At 44.0% G+C, this 23,443-nt stretch overlaps 1 protein-coding gene across 2 annotated transcripts; it reads left to right on the top strand.

Moving 5' to 3' along the window:
* Window positions 1-1,137: 1,137 nt before the first annotated feature.
* Window positions 1,138-23,318, top strand: ALOX5 (arachidonate 5-lipoxygenase). Of its 2 annotated transcripts, XM_042863388.1 has the most exons (14): window positions 1,138-1,312; window positions 6,396-6,594; window positions 7,474-7,555; window positions 9,381-9,503; window positions 11,121-11,227; window positions 13,169-13,341; window positions 14,092-14,238; window positions 14,337-14,540; window positions 14,763-14,849; window positions 16,152-16,330; window positions 17,932-18,053; window positions 19,329-19,429; window positions 21,371-21,541; window positions 21,870-23,318. In XM_042863388.1, exons 1-14 carry the CDS (start codon window positions 1,163-1,165, stop codon window positions 22,047-22,049), a joined length of 2,025 nt encoding a protein of 674 aa, XP_042719322.1. In that variant the 5' UTR covers window positions 1,138-1,162; the 3' UTR covers window positions 22,050-23,318. The 2 variants fall into 2 exon arrangements, with proteins under 2 accessions (XP_042719322.1, XP_042719323.1); XM_042863389.1 differs by lacking the exons at window positions 21,371-21,541; window positions 21,870-23,318 and adding an exon at window positions 18,860-18,987 and having other exon boundaries at window positions 19,329-19,423.
* The last annotated feature ends 125 nt before the right edge of the window (window positions 23,319-23,443 follow it).

Here is a 23,443-nt window from a genome sequence, read left to right as displayed (position 1 = left end):
GTCCTGTGTCTGACAGGTGAAGCATCACTGTCTTAACAGGTTTCAGGTAACTCCTGCAGTGAAAGGTGTATGAGCCTAACTTTGTTGCCATCTGAAACAGGCAGTATGGTTTATTCAAATGGAAAAAGCAAGAACGAGGAAGGGATTAAGAGTTTGCAGTGGGCTTTTGTGGGGTGAGCATCCCTGGGAGGGATGGCAGGAAGGCCCCTTGCAGGCTGAGCCTCAGGATGGCAGATCAGAGCTCAGCTGCCGCAGGCGTGCCTTGCAGCAGCAGCAGCCTTGTACTGCTGGTGCTATTTAAAAAGCAGCAGCAGGCTGGAGACTTGTGCTGAGCAACTCTGCAGAGCCAATGAAGGCACTTTCTATATGCCTGTACGTAAATGCATATCTTGAATGTAGGGGGAGCCTTGATATCTGATGGTGTCACAGAATAGCAAGCAGCTGTTTCTGTAAAGGAAGAGACATAGGAGACCTCCGATGAGACTGATGATTATTGCCATGCTTATGAGAAAGAGGAGGATGTTGCAGGCTGTCACCACCAGTGACCACACTGAACAAGCCACAACCCATCATGGGCAGGTGTTAGAGGCTGAAGCAGAGCCTCCAGTAACAACCTTGCAGCTGTGCAGTGGGATCTGCAGAAGCCACAGCCCAGCTCCTCCCCACGTGGGGCTGTGCAGCAGCAGTGTGACAGAGTTAAGGGGGTGCCAGCATAGGGCCTGCATGTGTGCCTAATGAAAATACGGGAGTGTGGCGTCAGTGGGCTTGGTGCATTGGTGCCATGTGTACAACATCAGTGCTCTGGGGCTCTTTTCCTTGGGGTAGGCTGAACATGAGAGGAGCACTGGCAGATCTTATCTCAGTGTTAGCATCTTTATTAAAACAGGTTCGGCGCTCGCTGCACTCGGGGTGGGGAGTGTAAAAATGTGGGATCCTTGCAGTGCTTTGTGGGAACGCTGTGTGTGTGTGTGCGCACAGTTTGTGTTACAGGCGGCTATGCGGAGGCAGCGGGGGCCTGGCAAGATCGGAGAGATTCAGTAATAAAGAGGAACAGCGCGGGTGGGCAGGGCCGGGCCGGGCCGGGCAGCGGGGCGGTGCTCGGCGGGGGCTTGACAAGGCTTAGCTGTGTGGCTCGGCCGTGCCGTGCCGTGCCGGTGGGACCATGCCGTCCTACACCGTCACCGTGGCTACGGGCAGCCAGTGGTTCGCGGGCACCGACGACTATGTGTACCTGAGCCTGGAGGGCACTGCGGGCTGCAGCGAGAGGCACCTCCTGGACAAACCCTTCTACAACGACTTCGAGCGCGGCGCGGTGAGTGCCCGCACAGCCCCGGCTCAGTCGGCAGTGCCCGTCCCGCTGCTGCGGGGATGGGGGTGGGCATCGGGGCAGGCGAGCCGGGGCTCGGAGCTCTCCATCTCAACTTTAAATGGTAGCTGCAAAACAGCACCAGGCACAGGGCTGGGCTGACGCTGGGCTGTCAGAGGGGCTGCTCGGGCTCACCCTGTCGCGTGCGCTGTGCTGTGCCCAGCTGCTATCTCCTATACGCCGACCATCTTTTCAGTATGGATCTCATTTGTTTATTGTCTGACTTCAAAATAATGGACTCTTGATAATATTTTTTTTTAACGTGTACTTTATTTGTAGCCTACTCACAGCTCCCAGGAGATCTAAGGAGATTTAAGAGACTTGAAAAGTTTTTTATAAGTGCCCTTAACTGATTCTATGATTCTATGATTGAATTCGCTTTGGAGATGAGCCCCACCACTGTGCATACAAATTTGGCCCCACCATCACAGTGCTGCCTTGCCTGTAGGTACATTTTTACCCATGGGGTGCACAGCCTGCGCCAGCTATCCGTCCTTCCTTGATTGGGCACCTCAGGTATGGCTTGCAAATGACAGCATTTTAAGTTAGTGTTGATGGTGTGTGCAGATATGGCCCCCAAATATGTGTGGATAAACATCCCGGGAAAAGAAATTTCAGAGGTGTGGGTTCCTCCCTGTTGCTGCTGTTGAAATTACTTTCTTTCATGAGTAAGCATTCATTGCAGAGATCTTGTTACCCTTGATCCCCCCAGTGGGCGTCCACTCCTTTGTAGAATCATAGAATGGCTTAAGTTGGAAGGGACCCTAAAGATCATCAAGTTCCAGCAAAAGTCCACTAAAAGGTGACTAATTCTTGACTTTTTCTACTATCCAAATTATTTCCATATCAGTCCTCCCGTAGTGTGTTCTGTAAGATGGCTGCTTTACAGGATGCTTGACGTGCGTTGTGCTGCTGCAGGCAGTGTTTCTTTGGGCACTGCCGTGCATTCCTCCAGGCACCTGTTCAGGTAACACTGTGCCCAGAACACCATGAGTCTCACTGATATACCTTGCAAAGAAGGAAAGAGAAGAAAAGTAGTGATATGGAACAAAAAGCAAACCAGCAAACAATACTGAAGCACACTGTAAGACTTTCAGGTTGGTTGCTTTGTAAAATGTGACAGTTGAAGCCAGTTCTGCCTCTGGCATTTTGGTAACATCCCTACAATTTTCTTTTTCTTCCAAATAATTAATATGTGATCACATTTGAAAAATAACAATAATAATAAAGCAATTTTTTTCACTGATAACCAGAATTCCAGAGTACTATCTTGTAAAGCTTTATCACTTTCCAGTTTCTTTACTAAATGGTGGGCCAGTCTCAGTAGTGCCATTATCCTGAGAATGGCTTCATCTGAATTAATGCAAACAGTGAGTTTTTCTAGATATGCTGGATGAGGTCTCCAACCAGCTCTGAGCAGATCTGCATGCCAAATGCTGATAGAAGGGAAGGGATGTGGGAAAACCAGAAGGAGCTTTCGTAATGCCAGTGTACTTTTAGTTTCAGTCTGACTTACTCCAAGCACTGGACATGGGCAGTTTAGAAAGCTGGAGCTGCTTTTCTTCACTCACTATTTTTTGAGTAAGTTCCTGTTGGTGCAAAGCAATTTCAGTGTGAGTGCGTGGTGTCCCCCAGTTCTCTGTCTGCTTCCTGTTACCCTTCCATCTGCTTTTTGCTGAAACGCACTCAGCAGTACTTCCAGAAGAAAAACAGTTGTGTGTGGCTTTGGGCTTTGTGTATGCAGTGTGCTGGTTTGTTGCTTCTTTTGCAGCACTAGGCTGGTCAGCAGGAGGTGCTTCTCTGCCAGAAAGAGCTTGCAATTTTGCAGAAGGGTAAATCGCTCAGACGGGCTGCTAAGGGACTTTGGACAGTCTTACGGCCTTCATTCACTCTGTTCTGAGGTTTAACAAAAGCAAGTGTAGAGTCTTGCATCTGGGGAGGAATAATTGCATGCACCAGTACAGGTTGGGGGATGAGCTGCTGGAGGGGAGCTCTGCGGAAAGGGACCTGGGTGTCCTGGTGGATGACAGGTTGGCCATGAGCCAGCAGTGTGCCCTTGTGGCCAAAAAGGCCAATGGCTTACTGGGGTGCATTAAAAAGAGCGTGGCCAGCAGGTCAAAGGAGGTGATCCTCCCCCTCTACTCTGCCTTGGTAAGACCTCATCTGGAGTACTGCGTCCAGTTCTGGGCTCCCCAGTACAAAAAAGACAGGGATCTCTTGGAAAGAGTCCAGCGGAGGGCCATGAAGATGGTGAAGGGCCTGGAGCATCTCCCCTATGAGGAAAGGCTGAGTGAACTGGGTCTGTTCAGCCTTGAGAAAAGGAGACTGAGAGGGGACCTGATCCAGGTCTATAAATATCTAAGGTGTGGGGGGCAGAATGGCGAGGCCGGACTCTTTTCAGTGGTGAGTGGAGACAGGACAAGGGGAAATGGCCAGAAACTGCAGCATAGGAAGTTCCGCACAAACATGCGCAAGAACTTCTTTACAGTGAGGTGACGGAGCACTGGAACAGGCTGCCCAGGGAGGTGGTGGAGTCTCCTTCTCTGGAGATGTTCAAGACCTGCCTGGATGCCTACCTGTGCGACCTACTGTAGGGAACCTGCTTTGGCAGGGGGGTTGGACTCGATGATCTCTGGAGGTCCCTTCCAACCCCTACAATTCTGTGATTCTGTGATTCTGTGATTCTCTCTCCCCGAAGCCAATTGTTTAAAAACTCCCAGCTCCTATGGTTTACTGCGCAGACACTGCGGTGCAATGTAGTTTAACAGGGTACCTCATAACACAAATGCAACAAAACCATTGAGCAACAAAAAAAAACCAACCTGCTTCTTTGAACCTTGCACCGTCTGCACAGCTTGCCACACCTTTACTGCACCTTCATCGCATCAAATCTTAGATACACTTATGTAAGTTTGTGTAAAGTAAGGTTTTGTAAATTATAGAAACAATATAAGTAGTTATGTGTAAATGAGGATTTTTTTTTTTTTTTTTTTTTTTTTTTTAATGGAAGCTAGCTGAAAATTTGAAGAGAAATTTTAAAATATAGTCAGGCATGTTGGGCAAGATCACAGATTACGTCCTACAGTCACTGTCTACCATAGTGGAGGCTCACAGCACTACTGTGGTGATCTCTCTGAAAAGCCAGTCAGTGTTTTTTCAGTCTCCAGAGCTGATTCAAACTTTTAAAACACCGAGGGAATGAATTTACGTGTGTACATCATCCTTCTAGCTGTTCTGGGACAGTGTGAGTGAAGGGGGTGGGGGCTGAAGATTCAGCAGCGTAAACTCTCAAAATGAGTGTATATATTGGCTCTACCGAAAGAACTACTTCTGTTCTGCTTGGATATGCAAGGAAAAGTCAGAGACACCATTTTAATATGTCAGTTGAAATCTCAACTATGCGATTTTCATCTCCCAGCTCCTGCCTGGCAGGCAGGTGCTGTCATGCCAGGCTTGCCAAGAACAGCCATGCTGTTTGGTGAAGCACAGTTCCTTCATGTGCTACCACCTTGTATGGATAGGTATGCTGCTGACATCAAGATTGCAAATTCTGTTTTAAGACTGGATGAGTCTCCTATTTGAAAGAAAATGTTCAATGGCTTTGGCTTTAGTAGGAAAGTGTGTAGGAAAGAATATGGCTCTGACTGAGATTAGTCTGTTAAGTCTCAGTGAATCAAAGTAAGTGACGCCAAGACTGATTTTAAATATTTGACTTTAAGTGAAGTTAGGGTGAACATTAGAAGAAATCCCTTTGTCTTTGTTGATATGAAGCAGCCTCATCGGAGATGCAGTTTATCAATTGTAGCCTGAACAGTTTCAAAGTTGATTGACGAACATCATGGGGAAAGATGGGCAAAGGCAAGGTTTTGTTATCTGCAGCACGGATTTCAAAGCCTTTCTTTGTTTCTTTTTTCTTTTTTCTCTCACTTGTATGAGTCAATTAGATGAGCCATGAAAGGCGGTAGTTTCAGGTGGTGGAGTATGAGAGAACTGAGGTCTGTCATCTCAAACTTTGGTGGACATACAGATGCTTTCATCCTAAAATGATCATCACAGCTAGTAATTCATGCATAGCTTGTAGAAAGGGTCCCGCAGACACTGAAGCATATAGTGGATATATACAGCATATAGTGAAAGTGAATCTCACCCTTTGAGTATCAGCAGCTAGTTAGTATTTCTAAGGTTGCTTGTGCTGAGAAAAACCACAAGAGAATACAGCCTCTTCTTGTAAACACCTTATGCTGAGCAGGGTCATCTGAGCAGGCAGGCTGTGGCTGCTGCTCTCAGGATTTCTGTGGCAGTTCAGCTTTTACAATGAGCACTTGACTGCTCTCCTTTGCCCTGAACTGTTCACATTGTTGGAAATTGAGAATCAGTTTCCATTCTCCTGAGTTGCTTAGCACTACACATGGCCTTATTGGCCCTGTGCAAAATGATTATTCATTTCTTTCTGTTCTGATATTACCTAGTAGTGCAATTACCACCAAAACTGCAGTGTGCTCAGTGCTGTTCCTGCATGCAGCAGGAGATCACACAGATCACAAAGGTTAACCCCAGCCTTGTGAGGGGGCTGACATATCCATCATTGAGTCAAGAGTTCACCATCCAGTGTGTTAACCTATGATTATCCTTCCGGTGCAGCAGTGTGAATAGGTTTGCTGAATCAACACCTCTTTATGGCCTATTGCAGTAGCAAAAGCTATCATGGTCTGCAGATTTTTCTCAGACTTGCAAACATTTCAAGGGGTGATACTGTCTTTGGATTAGATGCAAAATGTTTCCCCACTTTTGGTGTGCTTTACATGGTCTTATTTATTTCATTCACCTTTCATTTCTACTGCAAACATATAATCCACTTATGACCTTATCCTTCCCCTTCCTCTTGTCCTTGTCCTTCTCCCTCACTGGAACCAGGAAAGTACTGTTGCTGCCATGCCATACTGGCCACAAGGAAGGCCAGGTGTGCTTGTACAGTCCTGGCTTTGCTTTCCACATGTGCAGTGTATCACTGACTATTTCTGCTTTGTAGGTTGACTCCTATGACGTGACGGTGGAAGAAGACCTTGGAGAAATTCAGCTAATAAAAATTGAGAAACGAAAATATTGGTACCAAGATGACTGGTACCTTAAGCACGTCACTGTCAAAACACCACTGGGCGATTATCTGGAATTCCCATGTTACCGTTGGATTACAGATGAGAAAGAAGTTGTCCTTCGAGATGGAAGAGGTGAGCACCATGAGAAACATCCTGTGCAGCAGCCAGAATTCTCCCACCTTTCCTTCCCCTTTCCCTGTATACATCCCAGACTTCCATGACCTTTGCACGGCATTCAGAATATGGTCAGATAAAGGAAAAAAGCAAGTGAAACCCTGTTGGTACCGTAAACACAGCCAGCTGGAAACTGTTAGCAGTATATATATATATGTATGTATATATTATTGGTTGTATTACCTCCAGTATTTCCAACCCAAAATAGCTATTCCCATAAAACTCCTGCTGGCTTTATCTGCCTTTCCATTTGCCTATGTAAAGCAAGTCATGTACCTTGTGCTTTCTCTTCATCACTAAGGAAGTCTCTGTTATTTAGCAGTATGGTGTGTACAATGGTCAGAAATGCAAGTTGTCTGGAATTGAAGCCTCACTGGGTTTTCTGTTCTCATGGCAGGAAAATGTGCTTATTGCCTCAGGCTGGCAGGGGAGAGTACAGCTCAAGGAAAGAGGATGGGAGAAATTTCCTAGTGTTGTAGTTTAACTTACAACATTGTCCAAGGCAATATTATTATTTCTTTGATTGATGAAAATTCTTCTAGATGCTGAAATATGAAATTAAGTCCCATGACCCTACTGAGGCTATCTAAACCAAGTATCTTCCTTAGGAACTCAGGTTTTCTATAGAGATGAGATAGTTGCTCTTAGCTTAACCAATTTAGGCACCACATTAGGAGCTGAAGGTACTAAACTGGATTGTGTGAGCTTTTCCCACAGAAATTTTGTAAAGGTTTAGGACAGAAGTTGGAAGGCTTTGAAACACCAGTTTCCTTCTCAAGACCTGGGTGATGATAAAGGAACCTCATAACCCTGTTTCTTTCTTTCTCCCATACATAGCAAAGCTCCCCCGGGATGACAAGACCCAGATACTCAAGCAGCACAGACGCAAAGAGCTTGAGGATCGTCAGAAAATGTACCGGTGAGTCCCTCACAGCTCCCCAAAAGTCCAGGGCCTGTTGTCCTTGGGTCAGGGGTTGGCAGAGCATGTTCAGATACCCATATTGCTCTAAATACTGAACTGCTGGTAAAACAAAACTGAAAGTTTGCATGTTGGCTATATGTGCTTTTTTACTTAGATGGGATTCATTGTAAACGATGGTCATCCTGCTGCACGTGGCTGCATTACAAGATACTTGAATCCCAGATAAGTCTGTCTAGAAGATGTAAGGTGAAATTCAGTGGTACAGTCTCTATATGAGCCCTCTGGTCTACAGCTGTGCTTTCAAGAAAAGATAAAAATAGATTTTCTTGTCTTTTACAAGCAGGACTCCAGTTTTGGAGAGTGATATCAACACGTCATCTTATCTGGAGCTTTGTGGCTGCTCTAGTGAGTTTTAGTCACTTCTTGAACCAGGGTGCAGTGGAAGATCTGACCTTGCTGAGCAGACTGGAATGTACCATCAAAACACAGTGGTGTTATCTATCTCTATAGAGTTATAAGCTTTTTTCTAAATAAGAGAAGGTCACAATAGGAAAATCTTTTATCAGTGGGTAATTCCAGAAGATGTCATACGTTTCCTTTTTATAGGAACATACTTTCTGTTAAAAGAAGGAAAGTTTATCTTATTTCCCTCTTCTTATCAGGAGAAAGAGCATGAAAATAACAGAGGTTTCATTCAGAACTGACAGATTGAGGTTTGGCATATGTGTTGTTGATATGATTTGACTAAGAAAGGATCTTGATCACAAATAATGGGAAGCAGCAGAGGAAAATCTAGATAAAAAAGATAGGTGGCACAAAATCTTGTTTACACATGCAAAAACGAAGGCAAAACCATTGGTAATTCCAGGAAAATAGCGATTTGCAATTCAGATGTTTAACTGATAGTGCACAATGCAGTCTGTGTGCGGCAGACAATTTGGAAACACTGCTGAAATATTCCCCATTACAAATTGTCTTCTTTTCTTTTGAGGTAAAAACAGGGTACAGTAGGACATCATACACAGCAGAGGTCTAGTACCATGGCCATCAGGAGGCAGGCTCAGGAGCTGAGCCCAGGCTGTGTGCACCTCTAGTAGCATTGCCTTTTGGAGGAAATGAGACACATGCCTGACACTTCGAGCTGCTAGTAATTTCACAGTATTTTTTGCAAATGTGAGACAGATGGTTTTCCTGCCCAGTGACTTCTGCAGTGCCAATTGGGTAGAGCATTCTTACCTTAGGTTGGTGGCTGTCTGAGCATGCCTTTGTACAGCAGAACTCGTGAGAGGGTGCAAGTCACTTACAAAACCTATGTTCCTCTCTCTGTCCATTGCACAAATATGGCGAACAAAATGATATCACATTGCTGCTTACTCCAAATCTCAGGCTGTTTTTTTCACCCAGTTATGGCTGTGTTTTAGTTCTGCAAAACTGTAGCCTCAAGAATGAGGTTGATGTGACCAAACAGTGTGCATTGTACAGCTGTCTTTCTGCCCATTTCACTTCCCAGTGAATTTGTAGTTACTGCCAATTCTAACCGATTGTGACAGGCATTTGGAAATATCGCAGGTATTAAGATACGTCAAGTTTTGTGATGGTAGTTGGTCAAGTTAGATGCCTTCTGTTCTACTTCATGTTTCTTTAGGTTACTGGTAGGTATTATTGTAGTATAAGTCAGTATTTTTGTCCTAAGTGAGTCCTGTGGGTCCCAAGTGATGCAAGTTTTCTTTATGACTGAGTCACAGCAGCAGCATAGGTAATAGAATGATGGAGCTCTTGTGCTGGTGAACTGATATGGTTAATCCAACTTCTCTTTTCTCAGCTGGAAGGAGTGGCATCCTGGCTTTCCATTGAGCATTGATGCCCATTGTCACAGCGAGCTGCCCCGTGACATCCAGTTTGACAACGAGAAAGGAATCGACTTCATTCTGAACTACTCCAAAGCGTGAGTGTTTGTGGTGCTTCAGGCATTTTGCAAAAACTTTTTTTGTGCAGAGTAAGGATGTGACCATGTTGTAGGTTTCACTGAATCTCAGAATTGGATTCTTTTCTCCCATCTGCACCTGTGGTTAAACAAAGCAGGGAAAAAAAAAAAAAAAACCACAACTTTTTTTTTGTTTTAATTGATGTTTTGAGCTCTTTACTCTTGGAACTTGCTGCTCCTCTGCATTCTCATTAGACACTGTTTGGCTGTAGGCAGAATGAGGAAAGACTTCTGAAAAGCATGCGAAGGAGTTATTGACACCTACTGCCTTAGGCATCTGGCTTTGCTCAGTGATGCCCCCTGAAGATGCTTCTCTCCTCTGGCTGTTTGAGAAAATTAGGCCTTTCAATCAGGTACCAAAAGGTGGTGTCAATGCACCTTTGAGACTCTGCTGAAGAAAAGCTATTCCCATCAGATGTAGGCTTAAGTCATCACTTAACCACACCTGAGAGTAATCCGCTCCAGGCATCAAAGTCACTATCACACCTGAACTTGTCATGTCACTGAAAAAACAGTCCTGGCCATTGGTGAGCCTGAAAAATCCTGCCCAGCAGGACAGTATGAAGTTAATGGGAGAACAGGAAATGTCTGCACTGTGAGTCTGCTTCTGAGCTGTCTCACAAGGCTGAGCCATGTCATACTTTATCAAATGGTGGGGAAAAAGGCAAGGTGAGGCAAGGCTGCTTTGAGATCATCCACAGTTCCTACATCTGTGACTCTGATAACATGCTGGTCCCTCCGTATTTTGGAATGATATGCCTCTCAGTGTTTCAGTGATCAGATGGGGATTATATCGTCAAACATAGGTTGATAAGAGAACTAGCAGGTTTTACAGCCATTCCTAATAACAGTGAATACTTTCTTATCTGAGTCCATTTAGTGACCTGACATGGCTGAAAACCTACGTGGTCATGCTTCTTTTAGAAGTTCATCTGATATTTAGATACTTGCCGTCTGTCCAGGAAGTCCTGCCCAATACTCCTTCCATCTCCTGATATTCAGGAAAGGCCATTCAGAGCTCCTTCTGTGCTCCTGTCAGGGGTGATGAGATCTCCAAAGAGGTTGCTTCCAGGCCCAGGCTAGATAATTGCACAAGATGCTTCCTAACGTGCCTCCAGGCACCTCTTCTTATCTTGACTGCTATCTGTAGCAGCAGAAGCAGCCTTTCTACATGTCCCTTGTCTGATTTTCTGGTTATGCTGATGGGAATCCTCTTTCACAATGCCACTTGCTGTCTTTGCGGGCTTCTTGTCCTCTTTGACCACTTCCAATCCAGTTCATTTTAAGGTTTCTCAGTCTTAGTTTATAATTTACAACTGCATCTTCATCTACATCTGCATAGAATTCTCCCCCTTCCCCTCCTCCAGGAGGATTTGCTGCAACACTGTGGTCTTTCTTTGCTCTCTTAACTGTTCTCCCCATCTTCGTGCAGTGCATGTCTTCTTCTTTGCACATTTGAAGATGCTAGTGGAAAGAAAACCTGATTCTAAATCCACTGACATGTAATCAAAATAAATGTTTTCTATTTAATAACAACAAAGCTACCATTTATGTCACAGCGTAAGGCTTTGTTTTTAGGATGGAGAATCTCTATATCAACCGTTTTATGCACATGTTCCAGTCTTCCTGGAGTGACTTTGCAGATTTTGAGAAGATCTTTGTGAGAATCAGTAACACAATCTCTGGTGAGTTTGTCAGCATTTTCTCACATTTTCATCATCAAATGATCGATTTTCTGTCTTGAATATATCTGATTAGGAAGGAAGAGGCTGACCTACACTTCTGCTTGAACGTCATTTACCATAAACAGCAAGTAATCTTAGACTGCTGATCGTACAACAACCCACAGGACTACCAAGCAAAGTTATGATAGAAACATAGAATGGCTTAGAATGGAAGGGACCTTAAAAACCTTCCAGTTCCAACTGTCTGCCCATGGCTTGGATCTTTTTGGTTTCACAAGTTGTTCCAATGAGTCGTTTTGACAAAACTTGCAAGCTGTCAAGCCAGTAAGTCTGGAGGCATGTTGCAAAGGGCAGAGAATGAGCTGGGAGCTGTAACTTCTTCACCTGGTCCTGGTGCACAAAATAGTCCATCTGACCAGAACCAGAGGAACTGTAATTCCTGCTGGGAATGAGTGCAAGTTAGTGCTTGAAAGGGCTCGCAGCATCTATCCCAAATGTCATCTCTTTCCAAAAACATGTTGGAATTTATTATGCACACCATAGTAAACATGGTGATATGTTTACCATTCCGTGCTCACATCTTACCAGGAATAGATATATATCTGTAAGAGTCTGTGTTTACTTTTTTGCTTTCAAATATAAGTATCTGGAAAATCCTTTGTACTGATAAAAATTCCACTCACGTAGTATTAAAAGACAAAGACAAAATTCTTATTTCCTTAATTTTTTTTTTGTGTGAAATCCTAGTAGTTATTTGAAAGCCAGGTAAAAGAGTTGCAGATGGAGATGGGGTGATGGAGTCATTTCTGTAAAGTGGGGCTGGGAAGCCTTTGATTTGTGAGCCAGACCTAGCTTGCTACTACAGCCTGCAGTTGTATTATTTGATATTATTTTACTGTAGTAATGGATATAATAGATACACAGATGCTATTATTCAGTTAGCATGTAGCTCCTAAAGCATGTGTAGATTTACTCATTCTGGCTCTGCAAAGGAACATGCTTTTCCTTCCTGTTCTGAAGTTTCTCCCCTCTTCAGGCTGACTAAAGGACCAATTAACAGAAATAGGAGGCACTTCTATGATTTCAAGTATAAAGTAAAGCACGTAAGGAGGCTGAAGCTATTAAAAACTAATTGCATCAATTTGTTAAGTTTAATAAGATTTCTTCCTAAAGTACAAGGATTAGATATAATCTACATTTAATTTCATTGATAATATTTCCATACCCATGAGGAAAGCTCCAATTCTGTGAGTTTTAAACTATAAGAATGGATCTCAGCTGTGAGAGCACCTCTTAATCTGATTATTGGCAAGACTTGGCAGAAGCAAGTTCACGTTTTTCAGTCATGCAGCTTCCCTGTCAGCATCAGTGGGATTTTGTTTTTAATCATGTGTTTTCTGACTCTCAGCTTGCAGTTTGAAGTGACCATAATGACATTAAGAAGCAGAGAACTGCAATGTGGAAAGCACACAGTACTACCAAAGATGTAATAAGGAGATGGAGTCTCCAACACTATTGTTTTATTCAAAAGAGTTATTAATCTGCTTTGTATTAACAATTGAAAAATGAGCAGGGGAAAAAAAAAAACAAAAACAACCCAGCCAATGAGCAATGTTAGTGAGAAGCCCAAAGTCAACATCGTTCCCCAGGTACCTCTCACCCAGCTTCAGTCACTGCTGTTTTTTCCCTTCCCCCTTGGGTATTTCCCTTTCCCTGCCTGTGCCATTGTTTTGGGGCTTAACTGTCTGTATAACAAACCCCAAGAATTTGGATACTAAGATTGAAGAATATCATGGAAGACATAAGGAGGTGGTCTGCAGATGGAGAGCATATTTTTCATAGAAGTTGAATGTTTCAGTGCAGTGTAACAAAAGGAGTGGGGGATAAATAAAGGAATCTGAAATACAGTGATATTGATGCTGCTGACTTGTTTTCCTTTAGAATATGTGATGCAGCACTGGAAAGAAGATTTTATGTTTGGCTACCAGTTCCTGAATGGCTGCAATCCTGTGCTGATACGGCGATGCACAGAGATTCCCAAGAAATTGCCAGTGACCAGTGATATGGTAGAATGCAGCCTGGAGAGGAACTTGACCCTGGAGGAAGAAGTGAAGGTAGGGCTTGGGGTGAGATTGGACTCCGTCTGCTCTTCCTTGTGTTCTCTGACCTCCACTCCCTGTTCTAGCTACATTTCAGCCACATCTCCACACTCCAGCTGCAGGCCAGGCCCTTTTCCAGGTCCAGTTAAAAGGATGCCACCAGGAGGTGAAGGGTCCTTCACAGTGCTTTCGTCTCAAAGGATAGGGAGTGTCAGAAGCGCGAAGCATCCTACCCTTTCCCAGGAGGGTCACCCACAAAGCTGAACTAAAATGCTGAAGGACTAGGAGGATGGTACATTCCTTTTGTCTGTACAATGAGCATGGGGTGTGGAATAATGTGAAACTTGTTTGCACCTCAGTGTCACTGCATGAATGCCAAATACACAGTCGCTCTCTGCTGAGAGGTTTGCTGTCAGGGTCAGCAGACACAAGTCAGGTAGCTTGTGTAGAGGTGCTTGCTGTCCCAATAGCAAACATCACTCCTGAGCCTCCATGAGCAAAGGTGGGCTAGCAGCTACCTGTAACTGCAGGGCATGAACCAGCCCCTGGCCCAGGCTCCCCAGCCTTAGTTCTGAGCCTCACTGTTTGCGCCTTTCTGCTTTTCTTTCTTAACCTCTCTCAGTGCTGTCTTCTTCCTCTCTCATCTACCTTTCAGATGCTGCCCTGTCCTTTTTCTGTCCTTCCCACCAGGAACAGTTTGCTGTGTTCTTTCATTTCTCCCTCTTTCTGTTAAAACACACCAAATCCTTTTCACTTTTTTACCAGCAAGGAAACATTTTCATTGTGGACTATGAACTGCTGGATGGCGTGGATGCCAATAAGACAGACCCATGTACAATACAGTACTTGGCTGCACCCATCTGTTTGCTGTACAAGAATCTGGAGAATAAAATAGTACCCATTGCAATCCAGGTGAGCTTGCTGTCAGAGTGTATAAAGGGTCACATTGCTTATTGTCTCATCGTAAACGCACATGAACTTGGGGATTGTACTGTTTCCATCTCTTTCAGCTTGGTCAAAAGCCTGGGCCAGAAAATCCCATTTTCCTTCCTTCAGATGCCACCTATGACTGGCTGCTGGCCAAAATTTGGGTTCGCTCATCTGATTTCCACATCCACCAGACAGTGACCCATCTCTTACGGACACACCTTGTCTCAGAGGTGTTCAGCATTGCCATGTTCCGGCAGCTGCCTGCTGTACATCCCCTCTTCAAGGTTGGTCTTTCTGTGAAGAGGTTCTGGGGGAGTCAGTAAGGTTTTCTTTTTGGCTTGACAAATCAGAAGTACATCCTGGTGGTAGCTCGATTGGGATGGTTTGACCAGCTGCCTGGCAAGGCAATGTAGAGCTAGCTGCTCTCATCGAGGACTTCAAACTCTGCACACGGTTGAATTCAATCAAAGAATTTGTCCTCTACCTTTGTTTGTCGTATTTCACAGCTGTTGGTGCCACACATGCGATTCACAATAGCCATCAACACCAAAGCTCGAGAACAGCTCATCTGTGAATGTGGCCTTTTTGACAAGGTAAGTAATTCCCTTTGCAAATCTTGTTATTTTTCATGGGTCCCTATGTGTTTTAATTCTTTATCCATCACATACTGTGTTATTTCTTGACTTTCAGCTAAAGCACAAACATAAACAGCATCGCCTGAGACACAGAAATGATGCCTTCAGTTAATTCACTTCCTGTTGTGCTGAAGATGGTATCTTTCACCTCTAAGTAACCAGTTCAGAGCTGTATGATATACAAACATCTAAACCCAACTGTAATAGTGTTTACTGTGATAACAGCTCTTCATCTCCTTGCTACCCCAGAAACAGCATGCCACATCTAAGAACCGCAACAGGTTGGCAAGCAGCCCTCTCTGTGGAAATGTGCTAGCTGCAACCAGGGCAAGTTCCTGACATACCTCTGGCACCAGGGAAAAAAAAAAAAAAAAAAAAAAAGCTTCCGTGCTCCAAAGTTTTTCTGCCTACATAGAAAAAGAAGTTAATTGCAGATTCTTTCCTTGTCTTCTGTGCTCCTCTGCTAACTGTGGAGGCTTGGCAGACACTCCTGACATCAACTGAGTGGAAGGACAGCATCTGTACCCCATGCATGTGGGTTGAGTGTGCTGCTAAGACCTACTAATGAGGATCGTGAAGTTCCAGAATTGTTGGTTTCAGTATAAATGTACAGCCAGACAGAAGAGAGTAAGTGTAAGCTGCATACTGCTACACTGCTAACACCACAAAGAAAAATTTGGGAGCTTCTGAGCAGTGATTATATAAAGGATTTTGCAGTGTTGTTTGTTGTGAGCATGCTGTGTTTTCCCACTCAAACACCCAGCAGGATTGTTGTCCTGGCTTAAATCTCAGGGTGCCTAAGAGTAGCCTCCAATCCTAACCGCCACTTGCCATTAATCCTAAACCACTCTGCAGCACCACTTGGTGGTTTAGCAAAAGCTCTGGTCTGACACACTCCTGGCTGCCTTCCTTCACACATGCACTCATTCTGGAGCATGGAGCTGGCAGAAAGTGCTCTGGGTTCAGTACTTCTATACTTTATTACTGTTTCATTATATTATTTTAAGGTGATACATTAGATGTGCCTGTGGAGAAAATGGATCTGTTATCTGTTATATGTGGTTTGTGGAAAAGATGTGAAAACTGTGAGGTCAAAATGCAGAACTGCAGTAGACCTCTGCAGTTCGGTACTTATTTGTGTGGAGATGCACTTTCTTCTACTTGTAATAACACATCTCCTGGAAATTTGGACAACCAGCCTTGGCACAAAGTGAGCCTAATTTATCTCCCACTGCTCATATCTTGCTGTTGTTCCTGCAGGCAAATGCCACAGGTGGAGGAGGACACGTGCAAATGGTTCTGAAAGCAATGAAGGATCTGACTTACAGCTCACTCTGCTTCCCTGAAGATATCAAAGCTAAGGGGATGGACAGCAAAGAGGATATCCCCTACTACTATTACCGAGATGATGGCATTAGAGTTTGGGAGGCAATAAAGAGGTAAAAGGCTGTAGTCCTGGAAAGGGGCAATGAAGTCTTTGTCCCAGAGATACCTCTCCATTTTGTCTCTGCTCTACATCACATTCTTGTGAATACAGCTTGGGACTTCAAGAAATTGAAGGCTAAAATTACAGTAAGAAAGATTTGGGGTAGACTATAGTCAAATTACCATTAGATAGATAGAACAGATCATTTTGAGAGCCAGTGGAGTCCTGTGGTTCAATGGGGGCTACCATTTAAAAGAAATAATTTCAAGTATCATAGATTGAAATGATCCTGTCCTAGCACAGGGAATGAATGCTATGACATGGGTGAAGGAGAGTGTTGTGAACCCATCTTGAAGAACGGTTACTAACTCTCAGCTCCTGCTCAGTTTCCTAGTCAGAGATGTTTGATTCCTGCCCTTTACAGGCCTATATTCTTGCATTCTACATTTCAGAAGCCCCTGTATGAGTATGTATTCATCTGTAGGATTTCACTGTAATTGTCCCTGTTCAATGTAGGGGAGTTGGTCCAGACCTTTAATGGGCCCTTTCAACTCAAACGATTCTATGAATTTAGCCCTGCAAAGGGAATTTAATTAGCTTTTTAAGCTATGCACAAACTGAGAAAGAATGCAGCAGCCTGAGCAACCCATGTGAGCTCATTGGGTTTCTTGTGGAAGCAGAAATGTTAAACGTGGTTCACATGAGAGAGCTGTGTTTTGAAGCCCAGGAAACTGAAGTACTAACTGATTTGAACCAAACCTTTCTTCAAGTGCCTTAAAATTGCAAGGACCAGATTTTGAAGAAGGGCAGCAAGTTTGTGCCTGGAGAGGTCTTGCGAGAGTGAAGCTCTTCACTCTTGGGTGTTTATAACACAAGACTAATGTTTAGAATGTTGTTTATATCTTTGCCTCCTGTGATTTCAGCACAGGGAATATCTTTCCATATTTCCTACAATTGTTAGTGCCCATTTGAGAGAAAAGGAAATTTTTACTTTTCTGTGGTTTCTTGATATAGTTTCCCTGCCCGTGTGCTTGTTCCTGCCCTTGTTTTCTTTCCTATTCTTTCTTGTGCTAATTGAGATAGGATATCTTTTCAAATACCAGATAGTAAACTCAATTTAGTTTAGCTCTTTGTCAGTGTTAGCTGGAGGAGGATATTACACAGCCTCAGACTTGGCTGAGAGATTCACTGTAAGTACCTAGTTTATAAATAGTGTGAGCAGTGACCTTCTGAGCACTGGCTGTTCTCACACCTGAGCCCACTCACATGCGTGTAACCACAGCCTACTTTTCTCTGAAGGGGTGTTAGTATCTGCTCCTTGATGAAATGACTTCTATCCCCAGCCTGTCCTTTTAGGTCCCTTCCAACTTGGGATATTCTATGTTTCTATGACTGCGGTCCAACATACTTCTGATGGTGGAGCAGTGATACTGCAGTTAGAAATAATTGGATTCCCACCACTTGATGGAGGGTGTTGAGCTCTGCTCTTGGCCCCACTCTTCCTCGCAAGGTGTATCCTCTCTGTAAGCTCAGCATAAGGTCTTCAGTAGGATTTCTTTCTGCTTTTTTGTTGTTGTTTTTTTTTTTTTTTTTCATTTGTTCCTCTGTCTGCAGTTTTGCAGAGGATGTGATTCAAATCTACTACGAGAGCGATGAGGTGGTGTGTGAGGATGTGGAACTCCAGGCCTTTGTCAAAGACATTTACATGTATGGGATGAGGGGCGTGAAGGCCTCAGGTAAGGTATGATGGCCTGGCCAGATCTGCAGCTTCCCAGATCTCTAGTGATGGCAAGGCTGTGTGCATTGTACATCTTGAACTGTTGGTGACCCCCTCCCTTCTTGGCCCTCAGACTCAGTTTTATGGACTGCCCCTATGGGCTGAAAACCTGCCCAGCCTGCAGCGTCACCTTTCTGCACTGCTGCCACCACAAGGGCTGAGGCAGAGCAAGTAGGACGACCTGGGTCTGTAAAGAATAGGAAGGGCACAAGTGGGGGACAGCTGGCCTCCACTCCTGCCGTGGTAGCACTGCTCTGACCATGAGCATGCTGAGATCCTTTACAAGATGAGCACAGTGCGCTGAGGACAGGAGGGTGCAGGAATGGGTGTGTATCCTCTCCTCTTTGGGCTTGGTACCTGACCAGAGCTACCATGTCTTCTTGCCCCTGCCAGGTTGAATTTGCATCTGCAGCAGGTTCATGGTGCAGACATGGCAGCAGCTGGCTCAGAGACAGCTCATCCCAAGGAGCTGTCAGATCTCTAGTTATCATGGGACCTGTCATCGTGCTGGGATGGGACAGGGACAGGGCAGGATTAATGTTGGGGCAGGAAAGATGCAGGCTTAAATGTGCTTTGGTGACAAAATATTTCCCCTATCCCTGACTATTCTGTTCTTTCTTTAAATAGCTCTGTTTGATTACTCCCCCTCAAAGACTGCTTGATTCAACTATTTCTGTTCCTCATTCTGCTGTTTTTGTTTCAGAAGTTCTCATTTCCTCACTTATTGTTTCAGCATATAAGCTCTCCCCGCACTTGTTCCCACAGCGCACTTGATTGCTGAGCCTCAGACATTTATAAATACAAGCAGACAGCCATTTGCTCTTTGGCGTGAAATTTCTCTGCTTGCATTGCAGAAGGAAGAAAAAGGGACTCTCTGGGTTCCTTGCCACAGGGTAGGTGTGAGGACAGAGATGTCATATATTTTAAAGGTATAATTATGCTTTGCCTTTCTCCTAAGGAACGCCACCTGCTTTTTGCAGACAATGATGATGCCTCACAAATCTGTATGAGGTAAAGGCAGGATCACTCTGCTTTTATGGCTGGACAGCCAAGATACAGAGCTTGATTAACTGCTGTTAGAGCACATGGCAGAACCAGTAACAGAGTTGGAAGGAGAATGTCCTGCTCTTTGGCTGTTGCATGGTCCTCCAATTCACACCTTCAACCAATGACTACTGGGTAACTGTGTTGTTTCATGGCTGGGTTACTTATTCTTTTCTTCTCCCTCATTCAGGGTTTCCTAAGGTGATCAAGACACGGGAGAAACTAGCAGAATATCTCACAGTGATAATATTCACCACATCAGCCCAGCACGCAGCTGTGAATTTTGGCCAGGTAGGAACTTCTGGGAAGACTGTTCATCCCTTTGGGCTGGGAGATGCACCTACCAGGGCACAGTCTGAGAAGTGCTGTTGGATAGATAAGCAGACATTACATTGCTCTTTCTGGCTGAACTGCAGTGTCGTCTGCAAATCCCCATGAGGACTGTGGAAACACTGATTTTGGAAATATTTGGAATAATTTTGAGTACTAGATAGGTACTGAAACGCGGGTTTGGGAGTTATACCTTGTATATTTTGGTTTCATTCATTTTGTCATGGGGAAAAATTCTGTTTTAAAGCATTTAAACGGGTTACTAAAATCCATTTTGGAAATGCTGAATGGATCAGGTACATAGTCTGGATACCACAGCCCCATGCCTTCCAGACATCACCTGAACTGTCTGAATACATGCTGGTTGTCTGTGGCTCATTCTGCAACAAAATGCAATGAGTTATGCTAAGAGGCTTTGCTTTGTATTTGCTGCAAATGGGCACATGGGTGATTACCAAGAACTGCTGATGTAAGCTGTGCAAATCTGGCAGTATGTTTGTGCCAAAGCAGCATATATCCCATCTTCAGATGTGGCTTAGGGAACATATACAGCTCGGTGCTATGACTGCAGCACATGTAGCTGTATACGCTGTCTGTCTTTGAGTTGACTCAGCTGGGTGTTTCAGCTGTTCAGTCCCAGCAGTACAGCAATCTAGCTGGCCTGCTGGAGCATTTACCAAAGTTGAAAATTGCCTTACACATGTCTGTGGGAGTTGTACTTCTGCTTTCTGAGGTGGCATAGATAAGCTGCTACAAGGGGAAATTGTATTAAAGCCAGTAGGATGGGCTCCCGATCCTCTGTGGTGTCTAGTAGGTATCCATCAGGCAGGATATGTGGACATATATAAAGAAAAACTACTTTGAAAAGGAAGGTTAATGGTAATTGCAGCATTTCAGATGGTGGCAAAACTCAGGATGGTAACTGAGGCAAGATGAGGCATCACCATCCTGCAGCACTGAGGTATCCCAGAAGTGATTCTGAGTTAGAATTGTTTTAATTGGAAGGGACCCTTAGAGACCATCCAGTCCAACTCCCCTGCAATAAACAGGGACACCTACAGCTCAATAAGGTGCTCAGAGCCCCATCCAGCCTGACTTTGGATGTCTCCAGGGACAGGACCTCCACTATATCTCTGTGTTCCCAGTCCGGTGCTCACCACAGCCACATGTACATGGCATATTGGCCATCAGCTGCCTCTCCTACCACCTTTACCCAGCAGCCTGGCAAGGAAATGCTAGCAGGTGGCCATGGCTTGCACTGGTGGGTGCCTGTTGGGGTATCAGAGCCATAGAGGCCTTTGACAATGCCCAGCAAAAAGTGCACGTGCAAGCTTAGAGATCTGGCATAGGGAATCACAACCCCGATAACAGAACATCACCAAATCTGATGATTTAAAAATGATGCAGTATGACTGGAGAACAGCAAACATATCCTCCAAACGCAATAAAAACTGTGAGCTTGTTTACCACAGCACTGAGGGCATGTTCTTAGAGCAGGTTTTGCAGAATAGAGCAATTGGAGAAAAGGAAATTTTACCCGTTTTAGTGGTTTTATCAAAGATAACCTCAAACTTTGAAGAGATCTTTGTTTATTAAAATAGCTAAATTCTTTGCCTGACCAGTGAATCTGGGTCTGTGGTCAGCAGAATAACTGCTCCTATGGAGGTGACCCCACTCTCTCCCTTGTGAGATCCTTCTGGGAAAGATAGTAGGGACTTTCTTACCTCCTTCAGTGCTTCACAAGAACGTCTCTCTGTCCTTCAGTTTTGTTAGTATCTTCTCATTCTGAGGAACTCCTATTACAGAAACAGACTCCCCAGTGCCAAATTTCATCATTTCCTTTGAAGCGTTCCTGAATACCTACCACTGTAGCTTTTCACTGTGCTTTCTTGCCTTGTGCAGTATGACTGGTGCTCCTGGATTCCCAATGCCCCACCGACAATGCGCTGCCCTCCTCCAATAGAAAAGGGGACAGTCACCATCGAGCAGATTGTGGAGAGTCTGCCAGACAGAGGGCGTTCTTGTTGGCATCTGGGAGCTGTCTGGGCCTTGAGTCAGTTCCAGGACAATGAAGTAAGTTGACCTTTCTGCAGGAGGTGGGGGATGTAGGGAGATAACGAGAGCTATGGCAGGACCACACTGACTCATGTGGTTGTAGTGCTGTGTTTCACTTGAGCATCCATGGATGAGGAGCAGCAGCCAGGGATGGAGGGTGGGTGGGACACATCTTTCACTGGCAGTGCTAGTCTTAAGTGCTAGCTTAAATGTTGATTGGGCATAATAGTAGCACTCCTAAAGCTTAGGGTGTTGTTCTGCTGGATGGCATAGCATTGAGACAGACCAGCCTTTTTTTTTTTTTTTAAATCTCAAAGCATGATTTCTTGGTGTTTTTTTCAACTAGCTGTTTCTGGGCGTGTATCCGGATGAACATTTTGTGGAGAAGCCGGTGAAAGAGGCGATGGCAAAATTCCGCAAGAATCTGGATGGGATCGTCAGCGCCATCACTGAGCGCAACAAGAACAAAAAGCTCCCTTACTACTACCTGTCCCCAAATCGCATTCCCAACAGTGTTGCTGTTTGAGCAGCAAGGAGAGCTCAGCAGAGTATAAACCCAGTGCATGTTTTCCTGTTACATATGGTTCACATTAGAGACCTTTCAGAAATTTGTAAAATAACAAACGCCCTCTCCATCGGAGCTGACCCATACTCTATTTTGGCTTTCAAAGCAAATTTAACTATGGCAAATCTTGCACACAGTTTAGCTGGCGACTCCTTAGGTCAAATTTTTTACAAGCTTATATCACCAAGATTTTTATACTACTCTTGGAATCAATACCTGCATTAGTGTTAGCTTTCCCTTTCCCAATCAAAACAAAGAAATCACAGAAATTACACTGCTTTCAAGCTGAGTACTGCCACGCTGTGTGTGAGAATTGGACATAGCAGTGAAAAGGTACTGAATGAAGATGGGTGTCTTCACATTCCTCATTTCGCTCATCTGATTCAATGAAAATAGTATCAGGAGCAATAAACAGGTCTTTTAAATCCTTCCTATTTTTAATAGATGATGCTCATGACTTGAATTCATAGTCTTTCAAGTTTGTGTGTTGTTCATAAACTGATTTAAAAACTTACATTACATATTTTCACTACAACTTTGAATGCCCCAGTCAGGATGAAGGTAAAAGCAGAGCATTTTTGTAACACAGACAAGAGTTTTTATCACCTTCTTGTAGCGAAGTCACTTTTCTCATCTAAAATGAGAAAATCTGGTTTATAGGAAATGAATTATTTTATCTATATGTACCTATATATTTTCTACATAAAACTAGTAAGGTTTGTTTCAGCATCTGCCAGAAGAGTTCTCTGTCACTGATATGCATGGCAAATGTTTTGCTTGGCACAGTAACAAGTACAGACTTAGTGGTATTCTCAGCTTCGTTGCTGAGAAGGCTGGGCATTGTGGGCAGCTTCTTTTGTTCTGGGAGGGAAGAAATTCTACTTTCTATAAAGGTTATGGAGAAAGGTCTAATAATGGCTTCTAAGAAGGATCCTTGGATTTGACCAATTAAGTATAATCTGTTCCACCTTAGAGACGTCCGAGTTGTGACTGTTATACTCAGAGATGATTAGGCTCAAGTATCTGGGCTTTGGCTTAAGGTTAGGAGTCACATAGATAAAAGGGAAAAGTGAGGTTTGGGAAATCTAAAAGCAGTAGTTTAATTAATAACACTTCTGCATTTTTCCCAGATTTTTTTGTACTAGTGGTGTAAGCCTGCAGTGTTTGTTTTGTTATTTGTTTTTTAAATATATGAGAAAGCTGCTTATGCTAATAAAACAGAACTGAATAAGAAAATCTAGCTTTTATTTCTTAACTCACTTTTTAATGCTCTATGTTTTGGAGAACTTGTTAGGAATATAAGGCTTATATAAGGAAGATAAGGTGTTGTGTAGAGAAATGAAGCTCCTGTACAT

This window comes from Lagopus leucura, unplaced genomic scaffold (assembly GCF_019238085.1).
Source record: "Lagopus leucura isolate 7727_CA_CO unplaced genomic scaffold, USGS_WTPT01 Super-Scaffold_739, whole genome shotgun sequence".
Lineage (NCBI taxonomy): Eukaryota > Metazoa > Chordata > Aves > Galliformes > Phasianidae > Lagopus > Lagopus leucura.
Note: the sequence above shows the minus strand (reverse complement) of the source record. Positions and strands in the feature narration are given on the sequence as shown.

What these genes read in the sequence shown, in the direction of transcription:
- ALOX5 (XM_042863388.1), top strand. Translation starts at nt 1,163, where the DNA reads ATGCCGTCCTACACCGTCACCGTGGCTACGGGCAGCCAGTGGTTCGCG. An exon ending in TGTCCTTCGAGATGGAAGAG is followed by an intron (nt 6,595 to 7,473) that starts GTGAGCACCATG and finishes TCCCATACATAG; the next exon opens with CAAAGCTCCCCCGGGATGAC. An exon ending in GTTTGGGAGGCAATAAAGAG is followed by an intron (nt 16,331 to 17,931) that starts GTAAAAGGCTGT and finishes CTCTGTCTGCAG; the next exon opens with TTTTGCAGAGGATGTGATTC.